A 13,863-nucleotide genomic window follows, 5' to 3' on the forward strand; every position below is an offset into this window, starting at 1 on the left:
CAAAGCTCTTAGCACAAGGTCAGCTATGCAATAAACACTCTAAAAGGCATTAGCTCTTATTTTCTGAGCGCAGAGGCAGTGGGCTGGAGATGATCAGAAGAGCTAGCCTGCAGCTGGGAGAGGCTGCAGAAGGTAGCCAGACTGGTCAGGGGAGAGGGCCTTCCTTTTTCCCTTGGATTCTTGGGAGGTGAGCAGAACACAGTCAGCAGCTCATCCTAAGTGGGGGAGGTGTGAGGACAGAGGGGAGATGCTTCAGTTTAAAAAGGAGTGAGTGAGGAGAGCTCGGCAGGAAAGAGCTGAAGGAAAAACCAACCTGGAAACCGGGCAGCTAGGCAGCTGGCGAGGGAATGTCAAATCCAGCCAGAACTACCATAATTCATGGTATAGGAGGTTACCTTGAGCCAGGCTGCTTGGAAAATTAGCAATCCCAAGGGCAAACTGGGAGGTGGGGGGGGGCGGGTGCTCCCAAGTACCGGGCCCCACCCCCTCCAACAGTGGGCTTCTTTAGAACTTGGATTCAGGGAGGAAGCTTCCCTGTGGCCATGGAGTTTAAATGCAACTCCATTTACTCCATTCATCCAACATGGGAGGGCTGGACCAAGAGAGAGGTGGGAGGCAGAGCTGAGGCAAGCTGGGTCCTGCCCTTCGGGGGTTTTATTTACTAAATAAGTGATTTATTTGCTTGGATCATTCGAATGACATCTCAGTGTCCTCATCTGTAACATGGAGGAAGTGATAATATCTACCACCCAGGGTTGTGGTGAGAATCAAATGAGATGTGAGTTATTGTTCGAGTGTGAAGGGGAGGGCCCTGACAGAGGCCCAAGAAATAGTTAGAGGGCTGAAGGAGAGAGGTGGCATCTGTAGCTGAGTATCAGGGAGGGGTTCATGGGGGTTGTGGCACTTGAGAAGGGCCTTGCCTAATGGATAGGATTTTAGAGAAGAGACACACTGTGCAAAGGCACAGAGGAGGACGGCCACTACAGGGCTAGTGAGAGTTGGACAAACCCTGAGCAGCTGTCACCCTTTGTAGCCCATTGTCTACCTCTGGGAGTCTGGTCCTTCCCAACTCCCTGGGCTCATGGTCAGTGGCAAAAGGTGAGCCACAGACTAGACTAGACACAGACTAGATACCTGGTGCAGAGGGCAATGGGGTCTGGGAGGAAGGAGCATGCCTTTCAGCTGGAGCCATGCGGGGAGACTTCCTGGAGGAGTGGGCATTTGAGTGGAGCCCCAGAATTTGAAGTACATCAACAGGAAGAGATTGCAGATGAACAATGCTGTACAGGCCTGACGCCAATTCCCAGAATAAGGAGCGCAGATGAGTGGAAGGAAATAGATGAAACTGGAGCATAGGATGTGGGAAGCTGGAGGCAGGCCTTGAATGCCAGGCTAACGGTATAGGCAAAGGGAGACTTTCAATTCCACAGAGGGAGAATAAGTGCTGTGGTCAAAGGCTGGCTTCAGAAAGATGAGTCTGGGATGGTGAATAGAAGGTGTTAGATCTGAGAAGTTAACCAGGGTCCCATACCCATACAGATGTGAGGTACAGATGATGAACATCCCAAGGACAAGAGGAGAGCATGCAAGGGGGAACCATGGTATCTGGAGGGGGAAGTAGAGGGGAAGTCCAAAATGGACTCCAAGGAGACCTCTGGTCCTTCCTTTCTGAATTGGTTCCTTCTGAGGCCTCTGGGCTCCAGGGTCGGGAAGCTCTCCATCCCACCCCCACCCCCAGCTGGGAGTCCCTTTCCCGAAACCGTCCGGAAGAGCGCTAGGCCTAGAGACCGCGTTACCGGCGGTCAGGCCCATCCCCGAATTTAATGCATCCCAGAGCATTTTCCCTTTACTGTGCCCTTTCCCAAATCTAATTGGGTCTCTAAATTCTCGTGGCGCTGACAGGGTTAAAGCCAGCTCCTGTCACCGCCCCCGACCCTCCTCCCCACCTGCCAGCGGCAACGGCGAATGACGGAGCCGGAAAGCGCGGGACAAGGGCTGCGGGGGGGGGGCGGGGGGGGCCTGACAGCAGCTGATTGACGGGCGGGGAGGTGATTGGCAGCTGCCGAGAATCGGGGTGCGGGGAAGGTGGCGCAGAGGTGGGCTCTGGCGGGCGCCCCACACCCCCCGCCTCGGCCCGGGGCAGGGTTCGTGCCCGCCGCCGGCTGGGCCGGGATCGCTCTTTCCATGCCCCGAGCCGGCTGGCTGGGCGGGGCGGCGCCCTTCCCCCCGGACCCCGCGGGCTGGCGGGTGTCTCTAAGGTGACACTCTGGTGCGCGGCAGTGGCGGCGGCTGCAGGACCGCGCTCGCCGCCCGGGCTCCGGCTCGGCTCGGGCTCCGGCTCCAGCCGTCCGGGGAGCGCCCCAGCGCGCACGACGCAGCACCCCGACACCCACCAAGGACCCCCCGGGCGCGGGAGGATCCCCGCCAGCCTTCCCCAGGCGCGGCGCCGGGCAAATCGCTGCTCCCGTCGTCTGAGCCCCGGCGTCGGGAGGGACGTGCGGGCCCCAGGTCTTCCCTCCCTTCCTCCCCGCCTCGCGTCCCCGGGCCCAGGAGGAAGGGAGACTGAACTTTAGCGGGCAAGCCCGAAAGGCCGCAGGAGCCGCGGGAAGAGGACGGCAGCGGGATGGCCGAGGGGCCGGGCGGCGGAGGGCCCCGCGGGGACGGGGCTGACGGCGGCCGGGCAGCCGAGGAGGAGGTGGTGCGGCGGCGCTGCCGGAGGGGGGAGGAGGCCGAGGTCTCGCAGCCGTGGCCCGAGGGACCGCGGGGCATGGCCGCTGTGCCCCCGGTGGAGGAGCGGTTCCGCCAGATGCACCTACGCAAGCAGGTGTCCTACAGGTAAGGAGAACGGGGGCAGAGGGAAGCGCAACGCTTGGGACCACCCCCCACCCCTTTGCAATCGGCATTCGTTGAGGTCCCGCTGCTTGCCTGGCGCTGCTCTAGGCCCTGGGGATTCAGAAATGACTACCAAGGGGTCTCTGCTCTACGTGTGCAAGGGGAAGAGGGCGCTTTTGGGAGCCCCTCTCTATTCGTTCAATATGGAATTCCTGATGCTGAGTACCAGACACTGTACTAGGCGCGGAGGAGAGAAATAAGCAATACATGATCCTCACAAACGTCTATCTGCTGAGGAGAGCCAGGAGATGGCCCCTGCCTCTTCTTCCGGGGGAAGAGGGACCCCGGACCCCCGTTCAGTCAAGAGGCCTTACCTGAACTTTCCTGTGGGGTGACCATGTGCTAGGCACTGGCTCATAGAAGCAACTAAGGTGCTTTCTGCCACCATGGCTGAGACCCTGCTGCCTAGAGATGAAGCAGGAATCCCCTCCTGGACCTCTTTGCCCTGACAGGCCCTCACTGGCATCCCGAATCTTCTGCCTGTGAAATGTCCCCAGCCTCCCTGGGCCTGCCATCTGCTGCAGTGGGCCCCAGAGGCCACATTTATGACTTAGAATAGTGTGAGGAAGGGCTGCCCCTCCAACAAGAGTGGGTAAGTTACCCAGAGGAGGGGTCTGAGGAGTGGGTGGAGGCAGGGCAGGGGCAGCCCTCCCCTTCCTCTTCCTCTCCCAGACCACAGCCTCAACTTGGACATGCTGCCCCTCTAAAGCCCCTAGACCAGAGTGACCTCCTCTGGTGGGTCCAGCAGGGACACTGAGGCATCTGGAGTCCTTGAAGCCATCAGCCTCGTTAGAGAAGACAGGTTTCCTGTCTGTTTACAACCTGGGGACTTGAGGTGTGTCTCAAGCTGCCCTGCTTCTCCCTGGGGCTTCTGGGAAGGTGTTTCATAAAACTGGCCCAGCCCTGGGAGCTTGAAGGGTTTGAGTAGACTATGAGACCATAAGGCCTCCATCACTTGAGGGAGGATGGAAGAGCAGGGGAGGAAACATCACCACCATGAAGTGAGATGCTCAGAATAAATAGGAAGTAGGTTGGGTTCACGTGGGCTCTACCTTCACTTTCTGGGGTATGTAAGGAATCAGGAGGCTCCATTACCAGGTCTTCCAGAACGCCAGGCTGAGAGGAGGTCATCATCTGTCCCCTACCTTCTGGTTGCAGATAATAGAGCCCCTGAAAGTCCTCTGGGGGAGGAGAGAGGGCCAGGGACTGACAGGGAATGGAGCATAGAATGTAGAATCCTAGAACGAATATTAATCTGGGAGTCCAGAGACCTGGCTTGTAGCCCACTTCTGCCGGGGACTTGCTGTATGTGCTTGAGCTAGGCAAGCTCTCCGTCTCTGAGCCTCAGTTCTCCATCTGTAACATAAGGGGATGACCCCAAGATTTTCCTTGGCTGTGGAATGGGGACAAACAGCATCTGAAGCTGGAAAGGAGGCCAGAATGGGGTTGAGGCTTAGAGGATTGGAAGCAGAGAATAAGGAAAGGGCTGAGATGGGGTGTGTGTGTGTGCGTGCGTGCGTGTGCCCCCTCCCCACCTCCCCACTGAAGCAGTGCCAAGGGCTGGGATCCCCCCAGAGTGGTTCCTGAATGGACAACCCTCCACAGCCCAACCTTGAGGCCTCTAATCACAAAGGATGCAGGGTGACCCAGCTGTGGCTCCTCCCTAGCTGTAAAGGGATCAGGAGACCTCCAGGTCCCCTGTGTGAGGGCTACAGGAGACAGCACCAGGGGGGCCTCCAGATGTCACCCCTGGACAGATCACACAGGGCACCACCTCCTCATACCTCGCAGTTAGGCCAGGAGCCCAATCTTAGGACCAGAGCAGCACAAGGCATCAAGTCAAGAGCCCCCCTGGGAGAGGGCCCTGGAGAAGCACAGCCCTGGGCTTCTCAGGGGGACCCCAGTGGAATGAGCTGGGTTTCTGGCTAAGCCCTCCCGTGTGGCTGCAGTCCTGCACGTCCTGGTGACGGATGCCACCCTTCCTTGTACAGGCCGCAGGGGGGTGTGGAGAGGGGGTGGGGGCGGCAAGACTCGGGCCCACAGTGGCCTTTTTCAATCCTCCGCCTGCCACAGTTCCATGCAGCTCTGGCGCGCAGATAAACCTCCCACCCCGCTGTGAGGAGTTGCTAAGAAAAGCAGTTGAAAGCCCTTCACAGAGAGAAAAGGCTTTTAGACAGAAATGCGGGGGCACAAAAGTCTGAGGGCGAGGGGTGGAAGCAGAAGGAGGATTGAGGCCTGACTGTCTCTGACGTAAGTGAGGCCAGGGGCTTTCAGCAGGACACTAGAAGCTTTTAGGGACGTGATGGCTTCTGGGAAATAGGTTCCCGCAGCCCCGTTGTGGGCTGGATGCAACCTTGGCAGCTGCTTTAGGTGGATGGAAAGATGGCGGGTCTGTGCCAGTAGTGACTCCTGGTGGGCAAGGGGAGTGGGGGAAGTTCTCGTATCTGCATCTGGGCTTGAGGAAAGAAAGCTATCTCCCCTATACTTGAGAAAGTCCTGACTGCTCAGAGTTGGGCTCAAGAGACCATTGGAGGGCAGCGTCCAGCCTGGGAAAAGCCAGAGGGGTACCAGGGACGTTGGGTCTGCTCTGAAAGGGTCAGAAGACGCAGAGCTGGGGTCTCTGGAGCTAAGCCCAGTGGTTCCCACACCGGATCACCTGGGGATCTTTAAAGTCCTAGCCCTGGAGACCCAGCTGTAGGTAGTCTGGGGTTGGACCTGAGCAGCTCAACTTTGAAAAACCCCAGGTGATTTTGGTAGTGAAGCACCTCTAGAAACCGGTGAAGAAGCTGAAGGAGAGAGAAAAGGTAACGTGAGCTGAATCATTCGCGTGTGGCTGGCAGCGGGCTCCCCTGAGCTGGGCGCTCCTGTGGCCCCAACAGGACCCTGAAGGAGGACCAGCACCTGCATCTATAGCTCCAGCCCTGGGCCAGGTGCTGTATGAGTGTGGGGCATGGTCCCTTCCCCCGCCAAAAGTATGAATTGGTATGGGGCCAAATAGTAAATATCCTAGGCTTTGCAAGTCCCACAGCCTCTGTCATTGTAGCACAGAAGTGGCCACAGACAATATGTAAATGAATGAGCGTGGCTGCATTCCAGTAAAACTTTATTTATAGACCCTGAACTTTAAATTTCATATCATTTCCACTGTCACAAATATTATTCTTTTGCTTTTTTCCCCAACCATTTAAAATTGTAAAAACCATTCTTAGCTCACAGCCATCCAAAAACAGGCAGCAGGCCGGATATGGCCCATTGGCCATGGTTTGCCCATCCCTGATCCAATAGATGGGATGGGACAAACACATGGGCAAGACAGTGATGGTTGGCATTGGAAATCAACCTGGGCGTTGGGCGAAGTGGCACGCGCATTCCACCGGGACAGGCATTGCACACGCATGCAGTCTTTGGGGTCAGAGAGACCTGGGTTCTAATTCCAGCTGGGCCCTTCCTCGCCGGTTGAGTCACTTTCCCCTCTGACCCTGTTTCCTCATATGGAAAACAGGAGCAATAATACCGCACAGGAGAAGGGCTGGGAAGATTAAGGAAGATAAGACATGTAAAGTTCCTGACTTGTAGCAAGGATGAGGCCCAAGTTAGAAGATCTTTGGCCCTCTATAGCTGGACCTCTGGGCGGGGCAGGGCGGGGAGGGGGGGTGTCCAGGAAGGCCCCTGAAGGAGGTCTGCCCCAAGTAATGGATGGGTAATAAGACCTGGGAGTGACAGAGTTGAACAGACATTAAGCAAGGGCTGAGCGTGGGTGCACGTCCCAGACTGCAGCCATCCCCCTGCCCCCTCCACCCCCAGAGAGGGGCTGGAGAGGAGCGACTGGGGGCGCCAACTGGCAGGGAAGGGTGCCCCTCCTGTGGGCATGGGGCTGCGGGGACACAGCTCCTCAAGGGAGGGGCACCTGGTCCAACTCTCCCTGCTGCTATTTACCAGAAGCTAAAAATAACCCAAGAGTGACAGGGAGATGGGCCGATTTGTAATTTAAATAGCAACAGGATAAAGCAAGGAGCTGCAAGAGATCACATTCTGTCCTGAATTAAAAATGCAAAAACCGGGGGCAGAGAGCTAAGCTAGAGCTGGAGGAGGGGTCCGCTGCCAGAGGAAGCTGGAAGCTGGGGGGGTCTATCTATTTTCCTTCCTTTGGGAAGTGCAGGGACCAGGCCTAGCCTGGAGATCCTTCCTCCCCTCAGGAACCTGAGGTTCTTGTTGACTAGGGAGTCAACAGCCATGGAAGGCAGTGCTCAAAGGTGGAGCCCAGAGCAGTGCAGGGATTGGGATCCCAGGGTCTTCTCCAACCCTATTTTGGCACACAGGGTTTGGGACATATCCCCCCAGCAGCTCATACCCTCACCCCTGCACCAAGGGGAGCACAAGCCATTTGGGCATTTCAGAAGGAAGCTGGGAGGACCAGTTTGAGCAGAGGCACTGGAGCAGGTGCTTCTCTGGTGTGTTGCTGAAAATGTAGCCCAGGGCCAGGCACCAGGACGCCTGGCTTAGGGTCTCGTTTTTGCTGCTGATTGGTACAATTTCAGAGCAGAACATTCAGAGAGGCCCCTCAAGGGTCCAGTCCCAAGGACAAGGGTTGGCACGGGCTGGGGAAGACTTCTCTTCAAGTATATACAAAGTAGGTAGGGAAGGCATTAGGATGAGATTTGGCTTCCTGCTGAGCTGGACTGTGCGTGATCCTGTCCTCAGCCTACAGATGTTTGCAGAAGGAAGACTAAGCAGTGTTCACAGAGTAGGCGGGGATTTGAGGGCTACTGGGCAGTTCACTCCAAAGCCCTTTTTACTCAGGCTTCCAAGGGCCTGGACTTTCATCTTTAAGGATCTTTTCTTTTGGCTCTAAACGCACCTATCTCTAGGGGGGTAGTAGGACAGGAGGCAAGAAGGCTGAAAGGTGCTTCTGCAACTGGGGCTTATGACTTGATAGATGGGGGTAGGAGGCTTGAAGGGCAGGAGGTCTGCTGATCCTGTCCCGGGGTCTTGGCTACAACAGGGGTGGGAGGGAGTTCCTTTGGACAGATCCCGCTGACCCAGAGTAATGGAAGAACCACATAGGCTCTGCTCACCTCCAGCCTGGGGACCTGGGAGGTGCCCAGGGACAGCTTCCAAGAGAGATCGTGGATTGAGGGACTGCCCTTGAGCTGCCAGTGCTATGCCCACAGCTCTCTTGCCCCAGTGGGGGAGGATCCCAGACCCCCCTCCCGATTTCTTCCTGCACATGACTTTAATGAGGCTGCCCAGAAGGAGTCTAATCAAATTTCCATCTGTCACTTGCCAGTGGCACCTGCAGGCCCACTCAGGTACATCTGTCTCCTCTGTGGGGGCAGAGGCCCCGCACCTGGGCAGAGGCCAGCGATCAGCAGGTGCTGTTGGGCTTTGAGTGGCTCCCAAGGGCTTCAGCAGGTGCCTGGAGGACAGGCTTAGCTGCTGAGGAGGGACTTAGATTCAGAAAGTTCCCCATGTCTCACCACAGCCGCTACTGCAAACGGGAAGCCAGCCTCCCTCCTTCTGCTTAGCTTGTTGGGCACCTATATTCAGCACCTCGCCACTTCCATGGGAAGTCACTGAGCACACACCGTGCACTCAGCACGGAGCTAAGAGCAGCACCGGGGTCAAGAATCTTGTAAGGACACAAGACCAATGTGTACAAAAGGTCTCACGATCTAGGAATATTCCTGGGAACAGAAGTGAGTGTCAGAGATAAATCAGTGGGATGAGAATGCTGGCTCTAGGGCGGCATTAGAGACTTAGGTGTTTATAAAATATTTGTCATACAAATGAATATGTAAACTCCTGGAGGCTGGGAAGGAGAGTCAAATGAATCAGAGCAGAGAGATTTTAGAAATCATCTGGTCCAATCCAGAGATGGTAAGTGATGTGCCCAGAGTCACACAGCAAAGGGCTAGAGTTCGAACCTGTGGATTCTGTGTCTGGGACTCTTTTCACCTTCCCACTTTTGCTTCTTGGGCCTGGGTTTGGAAGGATGGTGATTTTGATTGGTCAAGCCTGACGGGCAGAAAGGCCAAGGAGAGAACCAAAGGCGGAAGGGATTGGCAGGGGTGAGGGTGGCAAGTTAAAACAAGTGTGAAAAAAGGAGAAGCAATGTTTATTGAGCACCTAGTGTGAGGCAGGCACCGGCATGGTGTGAGCTGAGCGAAAATATCTACAGGGAAAGTCTGGACAAAGAGGCAAAAAAAGAAAGGCAGCAGGAACCAGAGCATAAGGAGGCTCGAAGGTCAGGCCAAGGAGGCTGGCTGGGCTGGTTTTGAGAGCAGAGGCTGTCCAGATTGTGGGTTGAGCGTTCCGTGCCCTGGTACATTTCTTTTCCCCAGCTCCCACTTGCTCATCCAGGCCACTGAAAGTAGAGCACCTCACCCTCTGGGGCCTCAACAAAGCCCAGAATAATTTTCTTACCCAGATTCCTCTTCCTGTGCATATCTGGGTGCATTTTGAGGGGTCCCCAGCTCCCCAGTGCTGGCACATGTTGTCCTAGGAACTGTCAAGGGCATCCTCCCCAGCCCTGTGCACCTGTACCTTCCAGCCTTGTCCCCCCAACTCCACCTGGAAAGTGTTGGCAGCTTGGAGGAGCCCAAGCCTAAGGGGCTCCTGGTCGCACAGTCAGGACGGCTCTGCCTCTCGGAGCCTCCAGCCTGTCCACCTCCCCCTTCAGGAGTCACATTTCCTGCTCTCTGCTGCTCCGGAGCTGCCAGAAGTCTCAGACTAAAAACAAGCCCAGCCCCATTTCCTCTGTTTAACCGCTCCAGCTCCTTGCAGAATCTCTGGGAGAGGAGAACATGGCCCCGCAAAGCCGTCTTCTAAAAGAGGCCTTGGCCTGGCTGGCAGAGTCTCTGATGGGCCACAGCATACAGGACCTGCCTGGAGAAATTCAGAGATGACGGGCTGGAAGGAAAGCTGCTGTAAAGCGGGAGAGCCTCCGAGTAATCACCATGCTATGTCTCAACCCCAGAGAGGCCAGGGATGTCTTATTTAAGGATACAGACTTGGGGGGTGAGATTCTTAATTCTACCACTTACCAGCTGGGTGACCTTGGACAAATGAGCTTAGTGGCTCTGGGCCTCAGTTTCCCCATCTGTAAAAGGAGGAAAATAACAGGATAGGGTCGTTGTAAGGATCCAAAGGCTTCTGGCATAGAACCGTCCAAGAAATATTAGCCATTGTGTTATCATGACTGAGTGTTAGTTATTCATGACATAGCATAATTTATTAAACAAATATTTATTGAGAAATATTATGTTCCAGTCACGAGGGACACAAAGGTGACTATAGCACCAGATGGAGGTTTCCAAGGGCTGGGATGGCATCGTGTACATTCCTGTGTCTGCAAGTTGTGCAGTGTAAATGTTTATTGAACTGAACTGAACTGACACCATTTCTGTCCTCGAGAGATTTACAGCCTTTCTGGGGTAACAAGCCTTATACCTTTCTGNGGATGGCATCGTGTACATTCCTGTGTCTGCAAGTTGTGCAGTGTAAATGTTTATTGAACTGAACTGAACTGAACTGACACCATTTCTGTCCTCGAGAGATTTACAGCCTTTCTGGAGTAACAAGCCTTATACCTTTCAAGTATAAGGCTCAAGAACTAATTACAGAACAGTGTGATTAAAGAGTGCTTGAGGAAGGGACGAGTCCCATCCCAGAGCCAACCCTAAGAACGAGGAGTCAGTGTATGCTTTACTATTTATTTACTAAATCTTCACAATGGCCTCAAAGTCCAGCAGGGCTTTTTGCTATTTTTCAGACCCATCGAGTATATTCCTTACTCAGGGGCTTTGCTGTGTCTGTTCCTTCCACCTAGAATGCTGTTCTCCCAAAGAGTCATGTTATTTGTTCTCTCGATTCATTTAGGTCTGTTCTCAAATGTCACCTCCTCAGAGACGTCTTCCCTGGTAGGAGATCTACTCTTTCCTCCTCCTCAAACTCTTTCCCCTTCATTTTGGCTTCATTGCCTCTTTAGTACTCCTGATATTATTTCATATAGTATTTGTTTCCTGGGTGTCTTCCCCACTAGAATCTGAGCTCTGTGAGGTTGGAGCCCTGGTTCCTCGCTCAGGGCTATCTAGTCTAATATACCACTTGATGCATAGAAGGCAGTGAATAAATATTTACTGAATGAATTAATTTGCAAACCCTTTGACCTCTTATTTAATCCTCACTAAACTCCATGAGCCCAATTATTACTATTGCTCCCCCTTCCATGTTATAGATAAGAAAACTGAGGCTCAGAAAAGCTCCCTTACATATATTCATCAGTCTATCTGTTTATATCCTACCTTATTCCAGAAAGGATTGAAGGTGACTCAGAGAAGTAACCCTCTCTGACCTGATCCAGTAAGTGGCAGAAACAGGGCATGAGCCCACATCTTCTGGCTCCGTTCTGGTTACTCTTTCCCCTCCAGCGCTGTCCTGTGTGTCCAGCCCTGTGATGCTGGCAGAGGCGTGAAGGAGAGAGAGGCGTGTGTGGGGGCTGGCCACTGCCCACCCAGTGTACCCACATAGTCGTGATGAAGTGGGAGATCTTAGCAGGACCGAGAGGGGAAGATCACAGAGAGTCTGAGCAGAGAGGAAGGCCAGACTGAAGCTCGAAGTTCGGATTCCAGCCCAGGCAAGCCTGGCGGTTGACGGGCAGCCTCTGACTCGGGCCATCTCCCTGCTGCTGGGCTGGGCTTGTCCTCACCTGCCTCCTGCCCTCGCAGGCAGCTCCTCTTCCCAACCAGCCTCCTGCCCCAGCCAGCGGAAGGCGCCTACGGGGCCTTCGTCCTCTTGCGGGGCGGCCGGCCGGCCGGCCTCTCTCAGGGCCCCCCGGTCAGGAAGTGCCGAAAGAGGAAGAGAGTCGCCTGGCAGGGGCAGGATGAGCGTACTGGGGGCTGGCCACAGTACCGGGGGAGGCTGCGATGAGGCCACAGCTCCAGGCCCCGCGGAGGCGCTGGGGACAGACGAAGGGGAAAGGCCGGGGGCACTGAGGCAGATGTGGCGCTACCGCTCGTGGGATGTGCCACAGATCCCCGCCGAGGCCCCCCGGACACAGTAGGTACTCGAGGTGGCCCAGGAATGGGCACGGGACTTCTGGCCCTCTCTGAGTCCTTTCTCTGGGGCGGGGGGTGGTGGCAAATGGGAGCTTGTAGTCCTGTAGTCCAGTGGCTCCGCAGAGGCTCAGAAAAGGGCAAAGGGGTTCTTGACAGGGGGAGAGGGTTCTAATGTTTGAATTGTTGGGGGGACTGTGTGGCAGGAGGCTGGGTTGAGGGAGCTAACAGCAGGGGGATCTGGAAAGAAGAGCCCCCACAGGAGTGTGGTACTGGGTGTTATAAGCCTGTGTGCAAACTCTGTGGGGTCTCCAACTGCCTCTGGTCTCCTCTCTCAGACAGAGCTTGGTGTCAGAACCACTGGGAAACTTCCTCAGAGGGACCCGTGCACCCCAGGAGGACAGTGTCAGGCCCACTTGGGGATTTCACAGCCCTCCTCCTGGTCCCCCTGGCACCTTTGCTGGCTGGAGGGCCGGTGCCCCACCTCCCTGGTCAGCCCTTCTCCAGGTCCACAGAAACCTTGAAGGATGCTGGATGAAAGTTCTGAGCTTCTGGGTGCCGGCTATTTCTCAAAGCCACAAGCTTGACCACAGGTCATAGCCCTGAGCGTGGGTTATATGTGGCTGAGCAAGGCTGGAAAATGGGCCGCCAGAAGCCCAGAGGAGAGGGTGAAAGTGAAGGTGACACAGGATGTGGCTTTGCAGAGAGAAGTGCTAACAGAAACAGCGGGCAACTGATGTGGGCACCAGGGTGGCAGAGTTTGGGAGGTTCCTGGCCTCCCTTTGTCAGCCCTGCAGGGGCGGTCAGAGGCTGCCCCAGCGGCTGGTTCCCAGCGTGGGTCCTGGCTGGGCCACCCCCAGGTGACCGCACTGGCTCCAACTGCTTTCCTCATCTCTAGAGGGGACAACCTCTGCTGCCTTTGGGGCTGTGTGTGTGTGTGTGNCCCAGGTGACCGCACTGGCTCCAACTGCTTTCCTCATCTCTAGAGGGGACAACCTCTGCTGCCTTTGGGGCTCTGTGTGTGTGTATGTGTGTGTGTGTGTGTGTGAGGTATGTTTCTGGGTGGGTGATACATGCATAAGAGGGACGTGGCAACATGTCACTGTTCTCCTGGGGGAATCTGTGAGCAGGAGATAGGTGTGTATGTTCCCTCTGGGTGTCTGTGTTGGTGCATGAGAGTGTGGTCCTTATGTGTACATATGTATGAGCATGTAAGAGGTGTGTGGGTGACTCCCGTAGTGTAAGAGAGCTACAGGATCCGTTGATATTGTGTTGGGAAAACACGACGTGTTAGGCGTGTGCAAAAGGGTTGGAAACAACTGTGAAGAGCTGAGGAGAGATGAATTTGTATGAGAAACGTGTATGTTCTTTGTTGGTGTGCGTAGGGTCACTGAGTGACTTTGGTCCTGGTATATATATCTGAGTGTGACGCTGGGGTGGGAAGTGTTAGTTCAAGTAATGGGTGAGCATAAGTGTGTGTGAGAGGCGTGTTTGTTCTGGGTGGATGGGGAACACTGTATGACTTCTGTTCCTGGGAGTGTGATTTGGGAGAGCCAAGGAGGTAAGGGTGGAGACTGTATGAGTGGTCGGGAGTGGGCACAGGGTGCGCAAGAGAGGTGTCTGTGCCGGTACGGCTGTGGCAGAGAGGTGGTGACAGCTGCCCTCACGGGTGTTCACTTGGGAGCGTGTAGGTTGTTCGGGGCGGGGCTAAGGGGAGGAGAAGATCGTGTGTGCCTGGGTGTGCTCAGTGTGGGTGTGTGAGGCCGGAAGAGACACTGGGATCCCGGAGGACCTGCCTAGGGGTAGGGAGGCGGGACCTCCAGGGCCCCTCCCCTCCCTGGCCCCGCCCTCTCCCGGACGCCGAGGCGGGTGGCGGCGCGGCAGGTGGCCGGCAGAGGGCGCCGCGAGCCGGTGCTGC

General features: G+C 55.6%; 1 protein-coding gene and 1 long non-coding RNA gene across 6 annotated transcripts in view; one reads left to right on the plus strand and one right to left on the minus strand.

The window, feature by feature from the left end:
* Positions 1-2,090: 2,090 nt before the first annotated feature.
* Positions 2,091-13,863, plus strand: part of DGKZ (diacylglycerol kinase zeta) — a 41,745-nt gene continuing 29,972 nt past the window's right edge. For 2 of the 5 annotated variants that reach the window (XM_034646301.1, XM_034646308.1), the window contains exon 1: positions 11,759-11,949. In XM_034646301.1, the coding sequence (XP_034502192.1) occupies positions 11,774-11,949 (176 nt within the window). In that variant the 5' untranslated portion in view covers positions 11,759-11,773. Of the gene's footprint in view, positions 2,836-11,758; positions 11,954-13,863 lie in introns of those variants that run through there. The other 3 variants (XM_034646299.1, XM_034646303.1, XM_034646304.1) reach the window with 3 other exon arrangements.
* Positions 6,999-11,729, minus strand: LOC117796793. The gene is made up of 4 exons (XR_004621457.1): positions 11,600-11,729; positions 11,196-11,350; positions 9,936-9,991; positions 6,999-9,777 (listed from the first exon to the last, which is right to left on the minus strand). It is a non-coding gene; the product is annotated as an uncharacterized LOC117796793 (long non-coding RNA).

Source organism: Ailuropoda melanoleuca, chromosome 16 (genome assembly GCF_002007445.2).
Source record: "Ailuropoda melanoleuca isolate Jingjing chromosome 16, ASM200744v2, whole genome shotgun sequence".
Taxonomy (NCBI): domain Eukaryota; kingdom Metazoa; phylum Chordata; class Mammalia; order Carnivora; family Ursidae; genus Ailuropoda; species Ailuropoda melanoleuca.